General features: G+C 53.8%; 7 protein-coding genes across 7 annotated transcripts; 5 read left to right on the top strand and 2 right to left on the bottom strand.

The window, feature by feature from the left end:
- Positions 1–435: 435 nt before the first annotated feature.
- Positions 436–2,900, top strand: MAM_00405 (arginine rich protein; the record flags this gene model as incomplete). Its single annotated transcript, XM_040819204.1, has 3 exons — positions 436–633; positions 692–2,492; positions 2,557–2,900. The coding sequence occupies 3 exons, from the start codon at positions 436–438 to the stop codon at positions 2,898–2,900; spliced, it is 2,343 nt and encodes a 780-aa protein (XP_040682469.1).
- A 255-nt stretch (positions 2,901–3,155) lies between these two features.
- Positions 3,156–4,845, bottom strand: MAM_00404 (uncharacterized protein; the record flags this gene model as incomplete). Its single annotated transcript, XM_040819203.1, has 5 exons — positions 3,156–3,539; positions 3,622–4,247; positions 4,384–4,389; positions 4,452–4,519; positions 4,664–4,845. The coding sequence occupies 5 exons, from the start codon at positions 4,843–4,845 to the stop codon at positions 3,156–3,158; spliced, it is 1,266 nt and encodes a 421-aa protein (XP_040682468.1).
- A 1,404-nt stretch (positions 4,846–6,249) lies between these two features.
- MAM_00403 (ubiquitin hydrolase) lies at positions 6,250–8,358 on the bottom strand (the record flags this gene model as incomplete). Its single annotated transcript, XM_040819202.1, has 1 exon — positions 6,250–8,358. One exon carries the CDS (start codon positions 8,356–8,358, stop codon positions 6,250–6,252), a length of 2,109 nt encoding a protein of 702 aa, XP_040682467.1.
- A 579-nt stretch (positions 8,359–8,937) lies between these two features.
- MAM_00402 (Alkylmercury lyase) lies at positions 8,938–9,619 on the top strand (the record flags this gene model as incomplete). Its single annotated transcript, XM_040819201.1, has 2 exons — positions 8,938–9,116; positions 9,232–9,619. 2 exons carry the CDS (start codon positions 8,938–8,940, stop codon positions 9,617–9,619), a joined length of 567 nt encoding a protein of 188 aa, XP_040682466.1.
- A 343-nt stretch (positions 9,620–9,962) lies between these two features.
- MAM_00401 (trimethyllysine dioxygenase) lies at positions 9,963–11,787 on the top strand (the record flags this gene model as incomplete). The annotated part of the gene is made up of 8 exons (XM_040819200.1): positions 9,963–10,000; positions 10,059–10,208; positions 10,262–10,279; positions 10,547–10,672; positions 10,758–10,869; positions 10,915–11,518; positions 11,578–11,649; positions 11,702–11,787. The coding sequence occupies 8 exons, from the start codon at positions 9,963–9,965 to the stop codon at positions 11,785–11,787; spliced, it is 1,206 nt and encodes a 401-aa protein (XP_040682465.1).
- Positions 11,788–12,616: 829 nt separating this feature from the next.
- On the top strand, positions 12,617–13,630 carry MAM_00400 (sorbitol utilization protein SOU2; the record flags this gene model as incomplete). The annotated part of the gene is made up of 3 exons (XM_040819199.1): positions 12,617–12,851; positions 12,926–13,442; positions 13,516–13,630. The coding sequence occupies 3 exons, from the start codon at positions 12,617–12,619 to the stop codon at positions 13,628–13,630; spliced, it is 867 nt and encodes a 288-aa protein (XP_040682464.1).
- An 888-nt stretch (positions 13,631–14,518) lies between these two features.
- Positions 14,519–16,398, top strand: MAM_00399 (Serine/threonine-protein phosphatase 2B catalytic subunit; the record flags this gene model as incomplete). The annotated part of the gene is made up of 3 exons (XM_040819198.1): positions 14,519–14,684; positions 14,829–15,409; positions 15,487–16,398. The coding sequence occupies 3 exons, from the start codon at positions 14,519–14,521 to the stop codon at positions 16,396–16,398; spliced, it is 1,659 nt and encodes a 552-aa protein (XP_040682463.1).
- Positions 16,399–16,808: the final 410 nt, after the last annotated feature.

Here is a 16,808-nt window from a genome sequence, read left to right as displayed (position 1 = left end):
TCCTGACTTGGGCAGCACAGCAGAGTGAGAATGTGGCAGCTGTTCAATAGGCTGATAGAGATGGGCCGAATCATCCGTCAAGGTATAGAAACTTGTGAATTCTTCGGCGACTTACCCTTCTCCAAACACTCATGTGAAGATCACAAGTGTGTTTCAAGTCCTGGTTTATTGAGTCGACGTCAGATTTAACGATTCCCGGGTAGATGCCGACTGGCCGTCAAGTCACGTGGACCGGTGGCGATTGCGTTTTTATTAGTCCGGAAAATGCCAACCCTGAATTGCCAAGTCATCCTTTTGCACGTCAGTTCAAGAAAGCAGCAAACTGCGCGTCTGCTTGTGGCAGATGCACAGAACAAAGGGCTGACGGGATATCCTGGCGAAAATGTCTGTTCGCGTACGCGTATGCACACTGTTCTGACGCGACCGAGCGAAAACATGGCAACTTTTGCTGAGAAGCCTAGCAAACCGGGAGATGTTGTTGCAAGTCATTCAGCCCCGCGAAAGTTCAAAGCATCCGATCTTCCATTGTCCTCGGCAACTCGAGCCGCAATAGAGTCCCTGAAGCATAGTTTCAAAAAGGGCGGAGCCTACGACTCCATTCGAAAGCAAGTCTGGGAGAAGTTCGAAGCCAGTGTATGATCTCTGTTTACGTGCATGAGGTGCTGGGAAGACACGCTCACATGATTCACAGGACTGCGAGGCTACAGTTAAACAGGCCATCCTCGAGGTAGCGGAGAAGGAGGTTGACCGCAACCCCCAGCAACTCCTCACCCTCGACCGGCTAAAGGCGAGCGCCCTCATTGATGGCGCGCTGGAACGATCAGGTGTCTATCAGAAGGCGGAAGGTGTCATTGCTAAACTAATCGACATTGACGCTATTGAGGAGCGCATTCGCGAGATTCGACGAGCTGAGATTGGTGAAGAGGCCGCTGAGGCAGAGCGCATCCGCGGCGCAAAAACCGATGAGGAATACGCTGCGGATACAGAGGCACGGCAGGCGGAACGCGAACGAGTGCGCGAGGAATTGCGTCTCAAAGAAGCCGCCATTGAAGAAGAGAAGCGTCGCATCAAGCAGGAGGAACAGAAGAAGGAGGAGCGGGAGCGGGAACAAGCCGAGCTGAAGCGCCAGGCAGAAAGAGACGAGCGACGCAGAAAGCGAGAGGAGGAACGTGCTGAGAGGGAACGCCTCCGGGATCTGGAGCGAGAAAAAAGGCACAAGGAGCGTGAGCTTCGTGAAAAGGAGAGGGATCAGCGGGACCGCGAGCGATCTAGAGACAGATCCCGAAATCGATCCCGAAATCGATCCAGAGACCGATCCAGAGATCAGGATAGGGACAAGGACCGAGGGCGTGATTGGTCAAGGGATCGTCGGCGCGATAGGTCCAAGACCAAAGACACAACGTCACATCAAAAGATGTCCAAGGAAGACAATGAAAGACTGGAACAAGAGGCTTTAGCAGACCTTTTACGGGAAAGCTCCCGATCTGATCACACAAAGCCTGAGCTTGAAGTTGATGCCGCGCTAGCACCGCCGCCCCGAAAGAGCGCTCCTGCATCCGCAATCAATCCCATCAAGCGGGACTCTCGCAAGGCCAGTGAAAGTGACCCCAGAAGCGAGAGACGAGACTCTAGAACAACGGGAGATCCAAAGGTATCCGTCTTTCGCGACGAAATGAGATCCAGCCGCAGCGCTTCTCGGCCAGTCGAGAGGGATCGCGAGAAGCACAGGGAGAAGAGTCGTCAACGTGGGGATAGTCGCCGGCGAGACAGGCGCTCACAATTTCCAAGGCGAGAAAGAAGCCGATCTCGCGACCGGGACAGGCGCAATAGGAGTCGATCAAAGCTGCGACGGGACAGGACCCGGTCTCGGCCGAGGAGGGACGACCGCCGTGAGCGAAGCCGTTCGCGGGACCGGACCGATCGACGTAGGAGTCGGTCAAGACGAAGAGACCGCACCAGATCCCCGGCACGGTCCGAGCGACGCGAACGCAGTCGGTCCCGCGCAAGGACAGACCACAAGGATTGGGACCGAAGCCGTGAGCGAGACCGCTCACGCACCTCAGGCAGGACGGACAGACGCAGGAGCCGGTCTCGAAGACGCGAACGGAGTCGATCAAGGGACAGCCGCCGCGGCGTAGCAGATCGGTACGATCATTATGATCCTCGAGCGTCCGCCCGTTCGCCACGACGGTCCAGCCGTGAGCGAGCACGTGACAGGGACAGAGATCGCGATAGAGACGCAGACCGGGACAAGTTCCGCGAGCGTGACCGTCACAGAGATCGTGACCGGGACCGCGATAGAAGGAGTCGCTCTCGCTCCCGCCCCGGCACATCGGTTGTCCGCACCGCCTCCGCCGCCCGCGAGGAGCACGAAGAGTGGAAACTGGAAGAAGTGCGGAAACGAGAAAAGGAAGCCAAAGCTTACCTGGCGGCCCAGAAGGATGCCAAAGCCAAGGGCCTCCCTATCCCCGGTGTAGACGACAAGAAGATTGGTGAGTGCAGCGTTTTTCTGTATCAACAATCAACAGCAACTCTAACACTTTCCTCCACCATCAGGGCGAGATGACCGGTACAGAAGTAGATCCAGGAGCCGCAGCCGCGATAGGGCCAGGTATCGCGACCGTGATCGCGACCGTGATAGGGACAGGGACAGGGACAGGGACAGGAGTCGTGAGCGAGACCGGGACCGACGCGATAGAGAGCGAGATAGAGACAGGGACAGGGACAGAGACAGAGACAGGGACAGAGACAGAGACAGGGACAGAGACCGAGACCAAGACAGAGACAGAGACAGGAGGGATCGGGACGATGGACGCAGGCGAGACCGTAGTGCATCGCCCCGACGAGAACGGCGGCGCCCCCGCTCGACTAGTCGTCGTCGACGAAGCAGGAGCCGCTGATTAATTAGATGGGAGGATTTAATAATGACCGTGATGATACCCTGAGGAACGTACAAGGGGCAACGTATGCTCAATTGCATATAGCTGCTCCCCTCAACTCTGTGTACTACGCATATTTACACCCAGGACGCCAAACTGCCTATACTCTTTTTTTTTTCTTTGGTCTTTTTTACATTTTCGGTTCTGGAGGCCGGGAAACGGTTACACTTCCATTGTGTCATGTGTTTCCTATTCTCTATATGCAAAGACGCAATTCTATTCAGTGCCAAACCAAGCGGACAACCCTAACGTCTTGGTCGACGGGTCGTAATGTTGCAGGGCGGCAACAAAAATAAACAACCCGCTAAAGATGACGACAGAAACGAGCACGCATCTCCTCGACGCCGATGAACCTGAGTTTCGGGCAGCCGCAGACGTTGCGCCTAGCATGCTGGATGCCCGTGCTACAGACGATTGGAACAGCTTCGACAGCTGTTCGTACCCGAGAGAGTAGTACGTCAGGCCTGCGAGGGCAATGGCGTAGCCGATGGTCTGCATGAAGGTTATCTTGGTGTTCCAGATGACGATGGACACGAGGATGAGGAGAATATTTTTGAAGATGCCGGTGAGGGTCATGACTAGACCCGATGTGCGGCCAATCTGAAAATGTTAGGTTAGGGGCTCTACATTTCTTTTTTCCACTGGACAGAGGGATGTACATGGGGAGTTGAGGACGACGTACTAGGAAGACGCTGGTGATGTTCAATAAGAATGCAATGCAAGCGTTGAGAAACAACATGCCCGCTCCGACATTGGACACGGCAGCCCAGGAAAAGTTGGGCAGCTCGCTTGGCATGGCGACGAGGAAGTTCATGACGGCGCAAACGGGAGCAAAATAGTAGAGGCCGACCAGGGGGTCCATCTTCATGCCGTCGTTACTAAGTAATACTTGGATCATGATGATGCGGATAGCCTCAAAGACAATGCCGCCCATTTGGTACATGAAGCCGATGAGGGAGAAATGTATCTCGCCCACCGAAGCCAGAGCCACGCCGGCAACAATCCAAAGGACGTTTAGGAACGATGCCAGGTTGGGTTCGGCAACGCGCCACGTCCACGAGGTGAAGAGGACTGCGACGGGGGCGGCGGCCTTGAGCATCTGGATAAAGGGGACAGAAAGGTACAGGTAGACGACATTAGAGCAGACGAGTGAGCCCGAGTAAAAGATGCCAATGGGGAGGATGGTTTGAGCGTAGAGACGAGGGGTCAGGGGCAGCTTCTTGCGGGAGTCGAGGAGCGTCGTCGTTCGAGCGAGGACTTGGGTAGCCACGGTAGCAAAAACCAGATGCCAGCACGTGAGAAGTATTGCTGTTGTCGCTGTCAGTTTAATTTTAATTTTAATTTTTGTTGCTGCTGCTGCTGCTGCTGCTGCTGTTGTTGTTGTTGTTGTTGTTGCCGGTCGAGTTCAAGTCTTGTTTTCAGGGGGCGGAGGCATCAAACTCACGAAAGCCTGAGGGCCTGGTAAGCAGTCTGGTCCCGAGAGCAGAGATAACACGGACAGGGAGTACTCACGGAATCCTTGCGTGTCTATCAGCCACTTGTTAAACAGAATGGTCAGATTGGAAATGAAAATCCATAATCTACATTGGGAGGTTAGCAGTTGTTCCCCAAGCAGACGGACAATGACAAGACGTGTGAGCTCGCGAGCAGTCGACGCACAATCTTGAGCGAGCATCGTGGAGGCCGGGTGCAGGTTTGGTGTAGATTTTGTTTGCAAAACGTACGAAATATAGACGGCAGTGTGCAGCGTTTGCCTGAGGGGGGGCTCTATCTTGTCGGCAACGTTGCGAGGCGGAGTGTCGTCGTCCATGTCAAAAGACGACCTGGGCGTGGGAGGGCGGGCGGCGGACATTGAATTTGTGGTGGGCAGAGGACTGGCGGTCGAAGAGCAGGAAGACGACGCCATTGCGAGGGGGGCGGGCGACTTGGAACGGCACCGAGATGTGGCGGCTTGATGGGCCATGCGAAGACGCTCAACTCGGTGCGAGTTGTTTCGCTTGAAGCACGATGCCGCGTTTGGTGGAATTCTTGGGGGACAGCGGGCGCACACATGTAGCAGAGCTGCGGCCGGGCTCGACGAAAGGAGAGAATTCGGCCAGGGATGGCGAGATTGCCGGGAAAAGAAGCAATTGCTTCCTTGTGCGGCGATCGATGGTCGAGGCAGAGTCGAGGATCGAGACTGGCGACGACCTTGGTTGGAAAGGCTCACCGTCACCGTGTTTGTTGTGGGACGAGAGAAGGCGAGATGACGATGGCGATGGCGGCCTTTTTTTTTTTTTTTCCTTTCTTCTTTTTCGGGAGAGGGCGAGGACGAGGCCAGCAGCGCCGCACACTGCACGCTGCACGCCGAGTCGAGGCAATGCGTGGCGCGTCGGCAAGGACGGCTCCGAATGTACGGAGCACTTCGTCTTCCTCTTGTGGTTGAAACTTGAGGTAGTACGCGAGGAACAGAGTCAGGACTCAGGAGTCGGCACTGGCCCCTTTGTGGGTGGAATGCCTGTCGATAAAATGGAAGCTGTCAGATTGGTTTTGGTGCCATCCTGGTCCGTCACCCCGCCCACGGCCCGGCTCACCGCACTCCGTAGTACTAGGTACCTAGGTACGGAGTAGTTAGTACGGTTAGTACTTTAGTACGTAGTACTAACTTACGGGGCTGTGGATGGAGTCTTGTCACGCACTGTGGAGCCCGGCGTGGAGTCGTGGACAACCGCCAATGTCCAATATGGGGCTAGCGCCTGGCTGCTACTCAATCGTGCAAGGTCGCCATGGGCTATGGCGCTTCTGGCCGCTTACGAAGTACTTTGTGTAAAGCGTGCGCTGCCTCGAGTGTGTACTGTGTCGCGCGGATTGATAGCAAGTTACATCCAATGCAGGTACGGAATACCAGCAATTCCCAATCCTCAGGACGCTTCCGCAGCGCCCCAACGCTACGTGGAGAGATGCATGTGCATCTCGGGAGCTTTAACGGTATCAAAGGGGCCTTCAAAAATCCGCTGCACCCTGTCTACGTAACCATGCTGCGCCAACCCTAACCTAATTCTCTCAACTTCTCGTCCTGACGCCCTGTGATATTGAATGAACCACGCTCACCGACACACATTTCATCTTCACGCGGCCTGCCATGATAATACAATAACGCCCTCAGTGCGAGTGAATTGAATGAAATGAATGAATGCCACCTGAACACCATCGCTATGCAATCCCTAGTACGAGCAGCCCTCCGTCCAATGGCCAGCCGATCGAGCTAGAACCCCCAGTTACACCCCGTCTTCACTCCTCGACCCTCGTCTCCCCGTAAGCTTCATCGTCATCACGCGTCCGACAAGACACGCTCGCCGGCGCCTCCCATCGTGTTCGTATTGGTGTCAATAGTCTCCGCCAACGATGTGTCGCTTGCTGAGCTTGACAGAGAGGGCAGATCTGAAGCATCTCTCTCTTCAACGGGAAGGACTTGCGCGCTGGTGATGCCTTCTGTGCCTTTCTCAAAGTTCGCCTCGTTTGCAGTTTCGGGAAGTTCCTGGGCGTCTTCCATGTCGTCCGTTTCGCTTTGCAGAATCATACTAGGATCCACGCATTCGTAAAATAACATAAAGACACCTGGCGACAGGGACATGACCACATCTTCGTCGACTTTGCTCACGTTGTGATCGCTCAGCCGCCACCAGCCGGAATTGTGTCGGTGGGGTGGTGGCGAGCACTTCTTTCGTTCCGCATTACGACCCGCGTCGCAGCCTTGATTAGTGTCGCCATAGGCGGGGGAGTCTTGGTCTTTGAGCGCCGTCAAGTCAGGATACTTTCTATAACATATATAGTGACCGTTCTCATGACGTCCGTAGTGAGTCACAGCAGCACGTAATTCGTATATGGGTCCGGTCAAACGGGAAGTGCCCAGGTCCCCAGCAATCATGGATGATTTGGGCCCTAGCAGCCACTGTTCTTCGCTGAATCCTTCATGACTAGCCAGCTTTTCCTCGACATCTTCCGCACTACCCAAGCACCACGGTCCTAAATCCAACGTCAGTGGAAAGGAAACGGGCGCTGAGTTTTTGATCATGTCAAACGTTTGTGGATCGAACACAGATCGGTTGACATGGATTGCTAGGCTTTGCGGCGGACGGGCAATGACTATTTGCTTCGTCTTGGTCGTGTTGACTTTTCCTTGGGCCGAAATTTTGCACTTCTCCATGACCGTCTCATCGTCAAACTCATCCTCCTCAAGAGCCAACTCGACCGCCTCGAGTCTGCGAAGGGGCTCCTCCATTTGTTCCGGACTCGAGCCACTCTCTTTCAGCTTCCCAAGCAGTTTGCCAAGAAGCCTCCGGGCTTTAACGAGGGTACACTTGGGGCACTCCACCCCCTCAATTGCCTCGACTTTGCTATATGAATCCAATCTCTCATAGAGATCATGTTCATTTTTATCCAGGCCCAGGCTGAGGGTCAGGCAGTTGAATGGGATCATAGACAAGCCCTCGGAATAGCCGCATTGAACGCAGGCCACACGCTGCGCCAATAGTCCCTCCAGTGGATTTCGCAATATCTTCTTTGCCGCCAACTCCAGACTTGAAGCGAGGCTTTGGTATCCGCTGTCATCACTGTGTTGGCTTGTGGAAGAGTCGTCCTTGCTGCAGTCCGCTTCCAATCCTGAATATCGGCGCATAGATTTGACGGCTCTGGCTACGCTTCTGTCAATATCATCGAGAATCTTCGAAAAGTACTCCTGAGCATCTTGTTGAGTCCAGGTGCTCATAGATTTTAGTAAGCTGGGAGTCCATATCGTCCTTCCATTGTTTGACGTGTCGTTTAAATCGGCAATAAGGGATCGCAGAGTATGAGCTACGTCGTTGGTCGGTTGTTGCATGTCAATAGCGCGTACACACGTCGATAGATACTCGGGGAATGAGGAAAGCGATGCGAGTCCTTGCAGGATGCTATTTTGATAGCAAGAATTATCGCGGTTGCCCAAACCAGCCGGTCGCTCAGGATCCAACTTCAAGCCCAGAACACTACCTGTGACAGACAAGGCCCTGTTCCTCGCCTGAAATACAGATTCCATCATGCCGCCTGAGCGGTCCAGGCCCATGACCCTCCTCATGACCTCGCTTTTGGCGGCATGCGTGCTTGGTGGCGATTGTGACATTGAACCAGGGTTAAGCCAGTTGTCGAGAATAACGATTAATTGAGTTGGTACAATGAAAACGACAAAGTCCCACAAATATGTTGATGTAGTGTACAGAATAGCATCAAAAGACAGTTCTAAGTTATAGGCCCTTGCCACGCATGCGACTAAGAGCACGACCGCAGTTATAATAATGGCTGGTTCGTTGAAGCGATTCAAGATGCGTTCCTGAGACTGAATGTGGCGATGAGCCCCCACCCGATCGTCATAAAAGTTGTTGAAATGAGGCTGCCGTGAATTCATGCTGCTAGATGTTGGCGTAAAGAGCGGTCGGAATCCGACTTGGGGGAAGGTGCAACGATCATTGGGGATTATTCCGTGATGCAAGGGGTTGACATGGCCACTCGTTCAAAGAGTGAAGTGCGAAGGGAGCTGATATTTCTGTGTGGGCTAATGAAGTCGTCCTAAAGATTGGGCACTCGAAATTTTATGAGTCCAAGCAAAGTAAAGCGATAAACGAATTGCGTTTCGTCAGGGAGGTGGGTGATATGAGAGGTCTGAACGGGGTTGTGCGATTTGCTGATTCAAGCAGTCCGCTCGTGTCATCAAGTGCAGAACAGCGGCACGGATAATCTACGTTCCAGCCCTTCAGCCACGGATGGACCCCTGTGCTCCAGTGGTTCAGAGGGTCTCACGTGCTCAGGAACGCAGGCAGGACTCGGGAGCTTCGTACTAGTACTACGTACTACCTTAGGTAAGTTCCTTACGGGACAATGTTGGCCAGGCCGTCTTCCGACATTCAATGTTCCATACATCCGAGTCAACATTTGAAGTCGGCCCGCGCCGCAGCATGGGAAGGCGACGTAGGCAGGGCTTGCCATCATGAATCGTTCCAGCTTGCACGAATTCATCATCCGCTCCTTTCTCCAAAACCAGCGTCCTCCCGCCGTCAGCGAGATCGCCACCCGCTTCGAAAGCGATGCGACCACGGCGCGGCAAGGTCTGCGAGCTTTGGAAGACTACCATACCATGGTGTTGTGCTGCACCCCCAAACCGACGAGGTGTGGGCTGCCCGTCCGTTCTCGGCGGCGCCTACGACGTGCGTCGTCTCCTCGGGCGATCGCCAATGGTGGGGAACCTGTGCCTGGTGTTCACTCGGCGTGATGCATCTTGCAGGCGGAACGGCGACGCTGAAGACGAGGCTTGCGCTATCGGCGACGAAGTGTCCGTCACGGTTCAGAACGGACGGTTGCTGGACACGGATTTCGTGGTACACTTTCCAGTCCTCATGCGCAATGCCTGGGACAACGTCATCTACACCTGCTCGGTCCAGCTACTGTTTCGCAATGAGGCCGAGGTGGACGGATGGTGTGCCACCAGAGGGATTCCCAAGGGAGACGTACGCCCCATCAAGCAAATTTGGGGTTTTGCTGTCGAATGGTATGGCCGCCATGCCGATGCCGACTGGACGAAGTGGTCTTTGCGCGACGCGATAGACATTTTTAGCCGTCATAAGCTGGCCGGTCCAATTTGGGCCATTGGAGACAAGGCAGAGCCCTTTTGATGGCAAAATGAAAGCATGTTCGGAGTTTCCTCTGTATTTTGGCAGGTACGCGGCCGTCCCGCAATGCAATCAGGAGGCATTTGAGTGTAATAAATGAAGAGATTACAGTCCAATAGACGACCTTTATACAGTTTTAATATTACTGGGCAACTACGATGGACAAGCCCCACCAAATCAGGTGCCTGCCTGTGGAGCACCATCAATTCCCCCTGCACGGAGTAGTCAGCTGACTTTCAGTAGCTGCGATTCGATCAAGAAAAACCTCTCCTCGCCCACTGACGGCTTATCTCGCTACATCTGAAATATCAGTGCAACTGGCGGGGTGTGCAGTAGATAGCTAAACATGGCTGTCTCATCTAGTCATGCCATCCGAGCTTGGAGGTAAGCATTACATCGCTTCCGAAGGAGACCATTGCTTGTCGGCACTGACTCGTTGAAGGCTCGTTGCAGGTCGAGGCCCGGGAATGTCGAGACGAGCTCCGCTGGTACAGCAGCATGCTTTTCGAGGTTATGCTACGACTCTGGAATCAGACGACAAAGGGTTAATCCTCAAGGTCAGCGATGGCGGAAGCCCGAGTCTGAAGCGATTGTAAGTTTATTGGAATTCTTGGTGGTGCGTTGAGCTAACAGTAACATGTCAAGATCACAGTTTTGGCTCCGGTATGTCCTAGTACGAAAAGTCAACGTTCGAACAGACAGACAGCTCAAACTAACTTGGTTCAGCGACAACTGTCGTTGTGATAAATGTGTCAATCAAGACACCATGCAGAGAAATTTTGACACGTTTCGAGTATGTCATTTTCTCTTTATGTTGCCCAGACGTGTCGGTTGATGCTGACTTCAAAAAGATATCGGAAAAAATTGTCGCCACAACCATTCAGCAGAAACAAGATGCGGTTGAAATTACATGTAGGCCTCTGTCGATAGAACTGCTGGCTTCTTCCGCGCTGACCACTGGCCGAAAGGGTCCGATTCTCACCAGAGCAGCTACACCTGGTCGTGGCTGCGGACTGCATTGAGTGGTGTCGAAAACAAAAAGTTAAAAGGCCCGACGTGAGTCCTACCCGCCATTGAAAGCTTATGAAACAAAAAAAAGGAGAAGTACTGTCCTAGACAGGAAGCACTAACATCCCGGTAGTAAACAAACGCTCTGGAACGCTTCCATAGCATCCAACCCCCCAGAAGTGTCATTCGATAGCGTCATGGCAAAGGGTGACAGCTCTGGGATGGCTGACTTGACCGAAAAGATTGTGCGTCGTACCATTCGGTATATGAGCCTAGGCTAACTTTTGCAGCATGATTACGGTCTATGTTTTGTCACCAACACGCCCGTGACACCCGAGGCTACGAATGAACTTCTAGAGGCTATTGGTCCCATTCGCAATACCCATTATGGGGGTTTCTACGATTTCATCCCAGATTTGGCCAAGGCTGATACGGCTTACACCAACTTAGCCCTCGCGGCGCATACTGACACAACGTACTTTACTGAACCGGCTGGCCTACAAGCTTTTCACATGCTGTCTCACACGCCGCCGCCCAACAGGTTAAATGATGACGGCAGCTTGGGCGGCAAATCCTTTCTCGTGGATGGATTCTACGCCGCCCATAGGCTGAAGAAAGAATTCCCCGAGTCGTACGAGATTCTTCGAGCCGTCAGACTGCCCTGGCATGCAAGCGGAAACGAAGGCGTGGCCATTACGCCTGACAGAGCATATCCTGTGATTGAAGCGTCCCCTTATAGAATTCATCGAGTGCGCTGGAACAATGACGACAGAGGAGTCGTTCCCGCGACTATGGATGTGGACAAGTGGTACAGTGCAGCTCGAAATTGGGACCGCATTTTGCGGCGAAAATATAATGAATACTGGTTCCAGCTTGAGCCGGGTCGAGTTTTGAGTATGTTGAACTCGACTGTCTTGTTTGCTATGAGTATGGTTTCTAATTCATAGGTGTAGTCTTTGACAACTGGAGGATTCTCCATGGCCGAAGCGCTTTCGAAGGACTTCGTCGTATCTGTGGCGGGTATAGTAAGTGCTTGCCGACTCACAAAGTGCTTTCCCGTTGCTAAAGATGCGCCAGTCAACCGCGATGACTTTATCTCTAGGTGGAAGACCTCCAACTTCCCCAGCAGTGAGGTCATTGCAGCAAATATGCAGCTCAAATAGCTCGCCATATTGAGCAGTGCCTTGTTCCGTAGATCGACTACCGATGCCGTGGACATAGACGGACGGCTTTATAAATACATTATTACTCTGGACATCAATGAGCACCACGCATATCATTTCAATCTTTATGTTGCTCGTTGGTACGCGCAAGCGTATTTATCCCGCCCCGTAACGATTAAACCCCCTCCCCCCTTTCCTTTCCTTTCCTTTCCTTTCCTTTCCTTTCCTTTCCTCCCGTTTTTGTGCCGAGTTCTTCTCAGTAGATGTCCAAGTCGAACCATTTTCCCATGCGGATGCTTCGCAACCGAATCCCCACGTTCACGGGCGAGGATTTGTCGTAGCAAACCGGATCCGAACCCAGGCCCAGACTGCGGTCCGCGGCAAAGGCGCTGCAAGGACACACTTCCAGAGGAGAGGCAACCGCAACGTGGGCTACTTTGTCTGTGATGACGCCAATGCCCAGCGGCGCATCTTTGATAGGCTCGCGAGTCACGAACAGTCGGAACAGTCGGCGACCGTAGAGTAATGCGCACCAAAACAGATGACCATCAGGGCTTACACGTTGTTCCTACACACATCCTGATTGACAGAGCGTTGTCCGGAGTAGAGAGCCGGGCAGGCGAGATGTAGAGGCACTGTGATGGGTCAATGAGGGGACAGCGCAATAAATGTCTCAAGTATGACCAGTTGGAAACGCAAAATCAGACGAGTCGCATGCATCGATTGAGCTGTGTCGGGGTAATCACACCCTGGACATGAGGTACTCAAATTACTCACTCAGGTCGTCGGAAACCCCCCCAGCGCAAGGAACTGCAAGGCGGCAACGGACATGAAGAACGGTGGTGTTGAGCCCGACGACATGGAAATCCCCAAGGGAGATCGTGTCCTACCCATGCTGTCGCTCAAGGACCGGACAGCGATTGTGTCTGGTGCTGGAGCTGGGATTGGCCTCGGAGTGGCTCAGGCATTTGCTGAAGCCGGTGCCAATGTGGCCATATGGTACAACAGCAACAAGCAGGCCGTCACGGAGGCAGAGAATATCAAAAAGACCTACGGAGTCAAGTGTAATGCGTTCCGCCACAGCTGGACAGCTCAGAATGAACAGAACCACTGACTGACAACGATGGCGGTCGTGTAGGCAAAGCATACCAAGTTGACGTCATCTCCGCCGAGGCGGTCGACAAAGCCGTCGACACAATCGTCCGCGAATTCAACGGCCGGCTCGACATATTCGTGGCCAACTCGGGCATCGCCTGGGAAGACGGCCCGTTCCTCGACGGCAGTGTTGAAACGGCCAAGAAGGTCATGGCCGTCAACATCGACGGAGTCATGTGGTGCGCGAGGAGCGCCGGGGCTCACTTCCGACGACAGAAGAAGGAGGGCAAGACGATTGATGGCAAGCCCCTGGAGAAGTACATGTCCGGCAGCTTTATAGCGACGGCGTCAATGAGCGGGAGTATCGTGAGTGTCCCACAGCTGCAGGCCGTGTACAACGGGTCCAAGGCTGCCGTCATCCACTTCTGCAAGAGTCTTGCGGTGGAGTGGACTGAGTTTGCGCGCGTCAATACCGTTTCGCCGGGACACATCCAAACCGAGATTTCGGGTCCTGCTGCGGCCGAGACGGAAGAGCAGTGTGGGAAGAGGATTCCCATGGGGTGAGTATGTTTGGTCGTAGTATCCGTATCGAGTTGCGACATGGCATGCTGCTAATTGACAATGGGTCTGTAGGCGCGAGGGGAGAGTTGGCGAGCTCAAGGGCTCGTACTTGTATCTTGCCAGCGATGCGGCATCGTATACAACTGGTTTGGATATGATTGTTGACGGAGGTTACTCTCTGCCGTAGAACGAGGAGGCTTCACGGGGACGGGCGAAGTTGGCACAAGAGGCTCGATGGAAACGGTCCTCTAGACTGCTGATTGAAGATGGATCTGCAGAGCTCTCTATTCTCCGACAATGAAGAAGACAAGGAAACAAAAAAAAATATACGGATGCATTACAAAACGGGATAGCTACCCAGTTGAAGCAAAAGCGTGGTCGATCTGGATGTGCGGAAGCCACCAACGCAGAGTGATGGCCAGATTGTGCGTAGGCAGCCAATGCAGGCTGGCTGGCTGCTGTTGCCAGTGGCCGGAGCAGAGAACCCAGGGGCGCAGGGGCGCAGGGGCGCAGAGGCTCAGGGGCACTGGAACACTGAACTGACTGAACCGGGCACTGGACTGGGCACTGGACTGGGCACTGGACTGGACACTGAACAGACCAAACACTCATCATTTGTCGGCAGCCTTCCCCCCCCCGCGCCGGCCGGGCTCAAGTGGGCCTGTGCGCGTCTCCTCCGCACCACCCACCACAGCAGACGAAACGTTTGAAACCAAACCAACCCAGAGCAAACGAAACCTGAACAGAACAGAACAATCAATCAATCCCCCGTCCACTCTCCACAACACCTCCTTTGTCCTTGTCGCGCTCTTGCACAAGGCAAAACCTCGCCTCGTCGCCGAATGAACCTCTCGCTGGCCGTGAGCTTCTTTTCTGTCGCGCCGCCCACGTTGACGGCTTCCCTCTCGCGCGAGCTGCTCTGCGACTGCGACAGCGACCAGTTGACCCCTCACCGCCAGCAGCCGCCATCACGGTCTTGTTGGCTTTGATCATCCACGCCTCCTGCATACCGACATCCCTTGTCTACAATTGCATTTTTCATCCTTCATCATTCCTCGCGTTGTTCCCTTTCGCCATGGATCACGGCAGTAGACCTCCCCACGCCGACGTGCGCCGCAACCAGCAAGTCGACAATGCCATTCGGGCCATTCAAGAGAAGAAGCCCGTCCCCGAGATCGACTTCACCATCCACACCATGGAAGATGGCACGCAAGTGAGCACGCTGGAGAGGGTGTGCAAAGGTTCGTTGGCCTCTCTGACCTTTTTTTTTTCCTTTTCTCCCTTCTCTCCTCGCCATGCGAGGCACATGACATGTTGCGACCAAAATGCCACAAGCCGAGACTGATCTCTTTTTTTTTTTTTTCGCCACGACGCAGATGTTCAAGCGCCCGCCATGACCAAACCCACTCAAGAACAGTTTTTCCAAGACGACACTCATTCTAAGCCCGACATCGCCTTTCTCAAGCAGCACTTCTATCGCGAGGGCCGTCTGACGGAGGACCAAGCACTCTGGATTCTTCGCAAGGGCACCGAGATCCTGCAGAACGAGCCCAACCTCCTCGAGATGGACGCTCCCATTACCGTCTGTGGCGATGTTCACGGCCAGTACTATGATTTGATGAAGCTGTTCGAAGTCGGCGGCGACCCAGCCGAGACCCGCTATCTATTCCTGGGTGATTATGTCGACCGAGGATACTTCAGCATCGAGTGCGTTCTGTATCTGTGGTCTCTCAAGATTCACTACCCCAATACGCTATGGTTGCTCCGAGGAAACCACGAGTGTCGCCACTTGACCGACTACTTCACCTTCAAGCTTGAATGCAAGCACAAGTACTCAGAGGCTGTATACGATGCCTGCATGGAGTCGTTCTGCAGCTTGCCATTGGCGGCTGTGATGAACAAGCAGTTTTTGTGCATCCATGGTGGCCTAAGCCCTGAACTGCATACCCTTGACGACTTGAGAAATGTGCGTGTATCTGCCCGTGGTCTTTTTGGCCCTCCCCCCGATGTGTGCGTCTCTGCCAAGCGGCTGACCTCTGACAGATTGACCGGTTCCGAGAACCTCCCACACAAGGTCTCATGTGCGATATTCTCTGGGCAGACCCTCTGGAAGATTTTGGCCAGGAAAAGACGACCGACTACTTCTTGCACAACCACGTTCGCGGCTGTTCGTACTTCTTTTCATACCACGCTGCGTGCGCATTCCTCGAGAAAAACAACCTGCTGTCCATTATCAGAGCGCACGAGGCTCAAGACGCCGGGTACCGCATGTATCGAAAGACGCGTACTACCGGCTTCCCCAGCGTCATGACCATCTTCTCTGCTCCCAACTACCTGGACGTGTACAACAACAAGGCCGCGGTGCTCAAATACGAAAACAACGTCATGAACATCCGGCAGTTCAACTGCACCCCTCACCCTTACTGGCTGCCCAACTTTATGGACGTCTTCACATGGTCTCTGCCATTCGTAGGCGAGAAGATCACAGACATGTTGATTGCCATTCTCAGCACGTGCTCCGAAGAAGAGCTCAAGGAGGAGACACCATCCTCGACCAGCCCACACTCGCCAACAACCTCCCAAGTCGGCGACGACCCCAACTCGATCGAGTTTAAGCGAAGAGCGATCAAGAACAAGATCCTGGCCATTGGTCGCATGTCACGCGTCTTCCAGGTGCTTCGAGAGGAGTCGGAGAAAGTCACGGAGCTCAAGACCGTTTCCGGAGGCAGACTGCCCGCTGGCACACTCATGCTCGGCGCTGAAGGCATTAAGAATGCGATAAGCTCGTTTGAGGATGCGAGAAAGGTTGACTTGCAAAACGAACGCCTGCCACCCAGCCACGAAGAAGTCGTGAAGCACCAGGAGGAGGAGCGGGCCACGGCACTGCAAAAGGCGGCCCAGGACGCTGATAATGACAAGAAGTTGCACCAGCTTTCTCGGAGACTGAGCACGTAAGTGTTTTTAACCTCCTCCCCCCTACTCTCCCCCTACTCTCCCCCTACTCTCCCCCTTACTCTTCCTACCCCTTGGATTGACCAAATTGTTGCGTAGTGACCGTAAGAACCGATCAACATAAGAACTGTCATGATGAATAAGCGACGACGCCGACGACACGGTGCAAACGATTGATGGGACCATGATGCATTACGCGGGTCGCATGTGGATTTTGTGGATGACTTTTTCTTGCGGACAAGGCTTGCATACTCGCAAGGGTTGATAACGTCGTGCCAAAAAGGTTAAAAGGGCATAGCATTATGGTGTAGGGGATGAACACACACACACACACACACACACACACACGGCGTGGACGTTGGACATGAGTCCCGACCGGTGGTGGTAGCACTAATCAGTATTCAATACATGAA

This window comes from Metarhizium album, assembly GCF_000804445.1.
Source record: "Metarhizium album ARSEF 1941 chromosome Unknown scaffold_1, whole genome shotgun sequence".
NCBI classification, from domain to species: Eukaryota; Fungi; Ascomycota; class Sordariomycetes; order Hypocreales; family Clavicipitaceae; genus Metarhizium; species Metarhizium album.
This window is presented reverse-complemented; position numbering and strand designations above follow the sequence as displayed.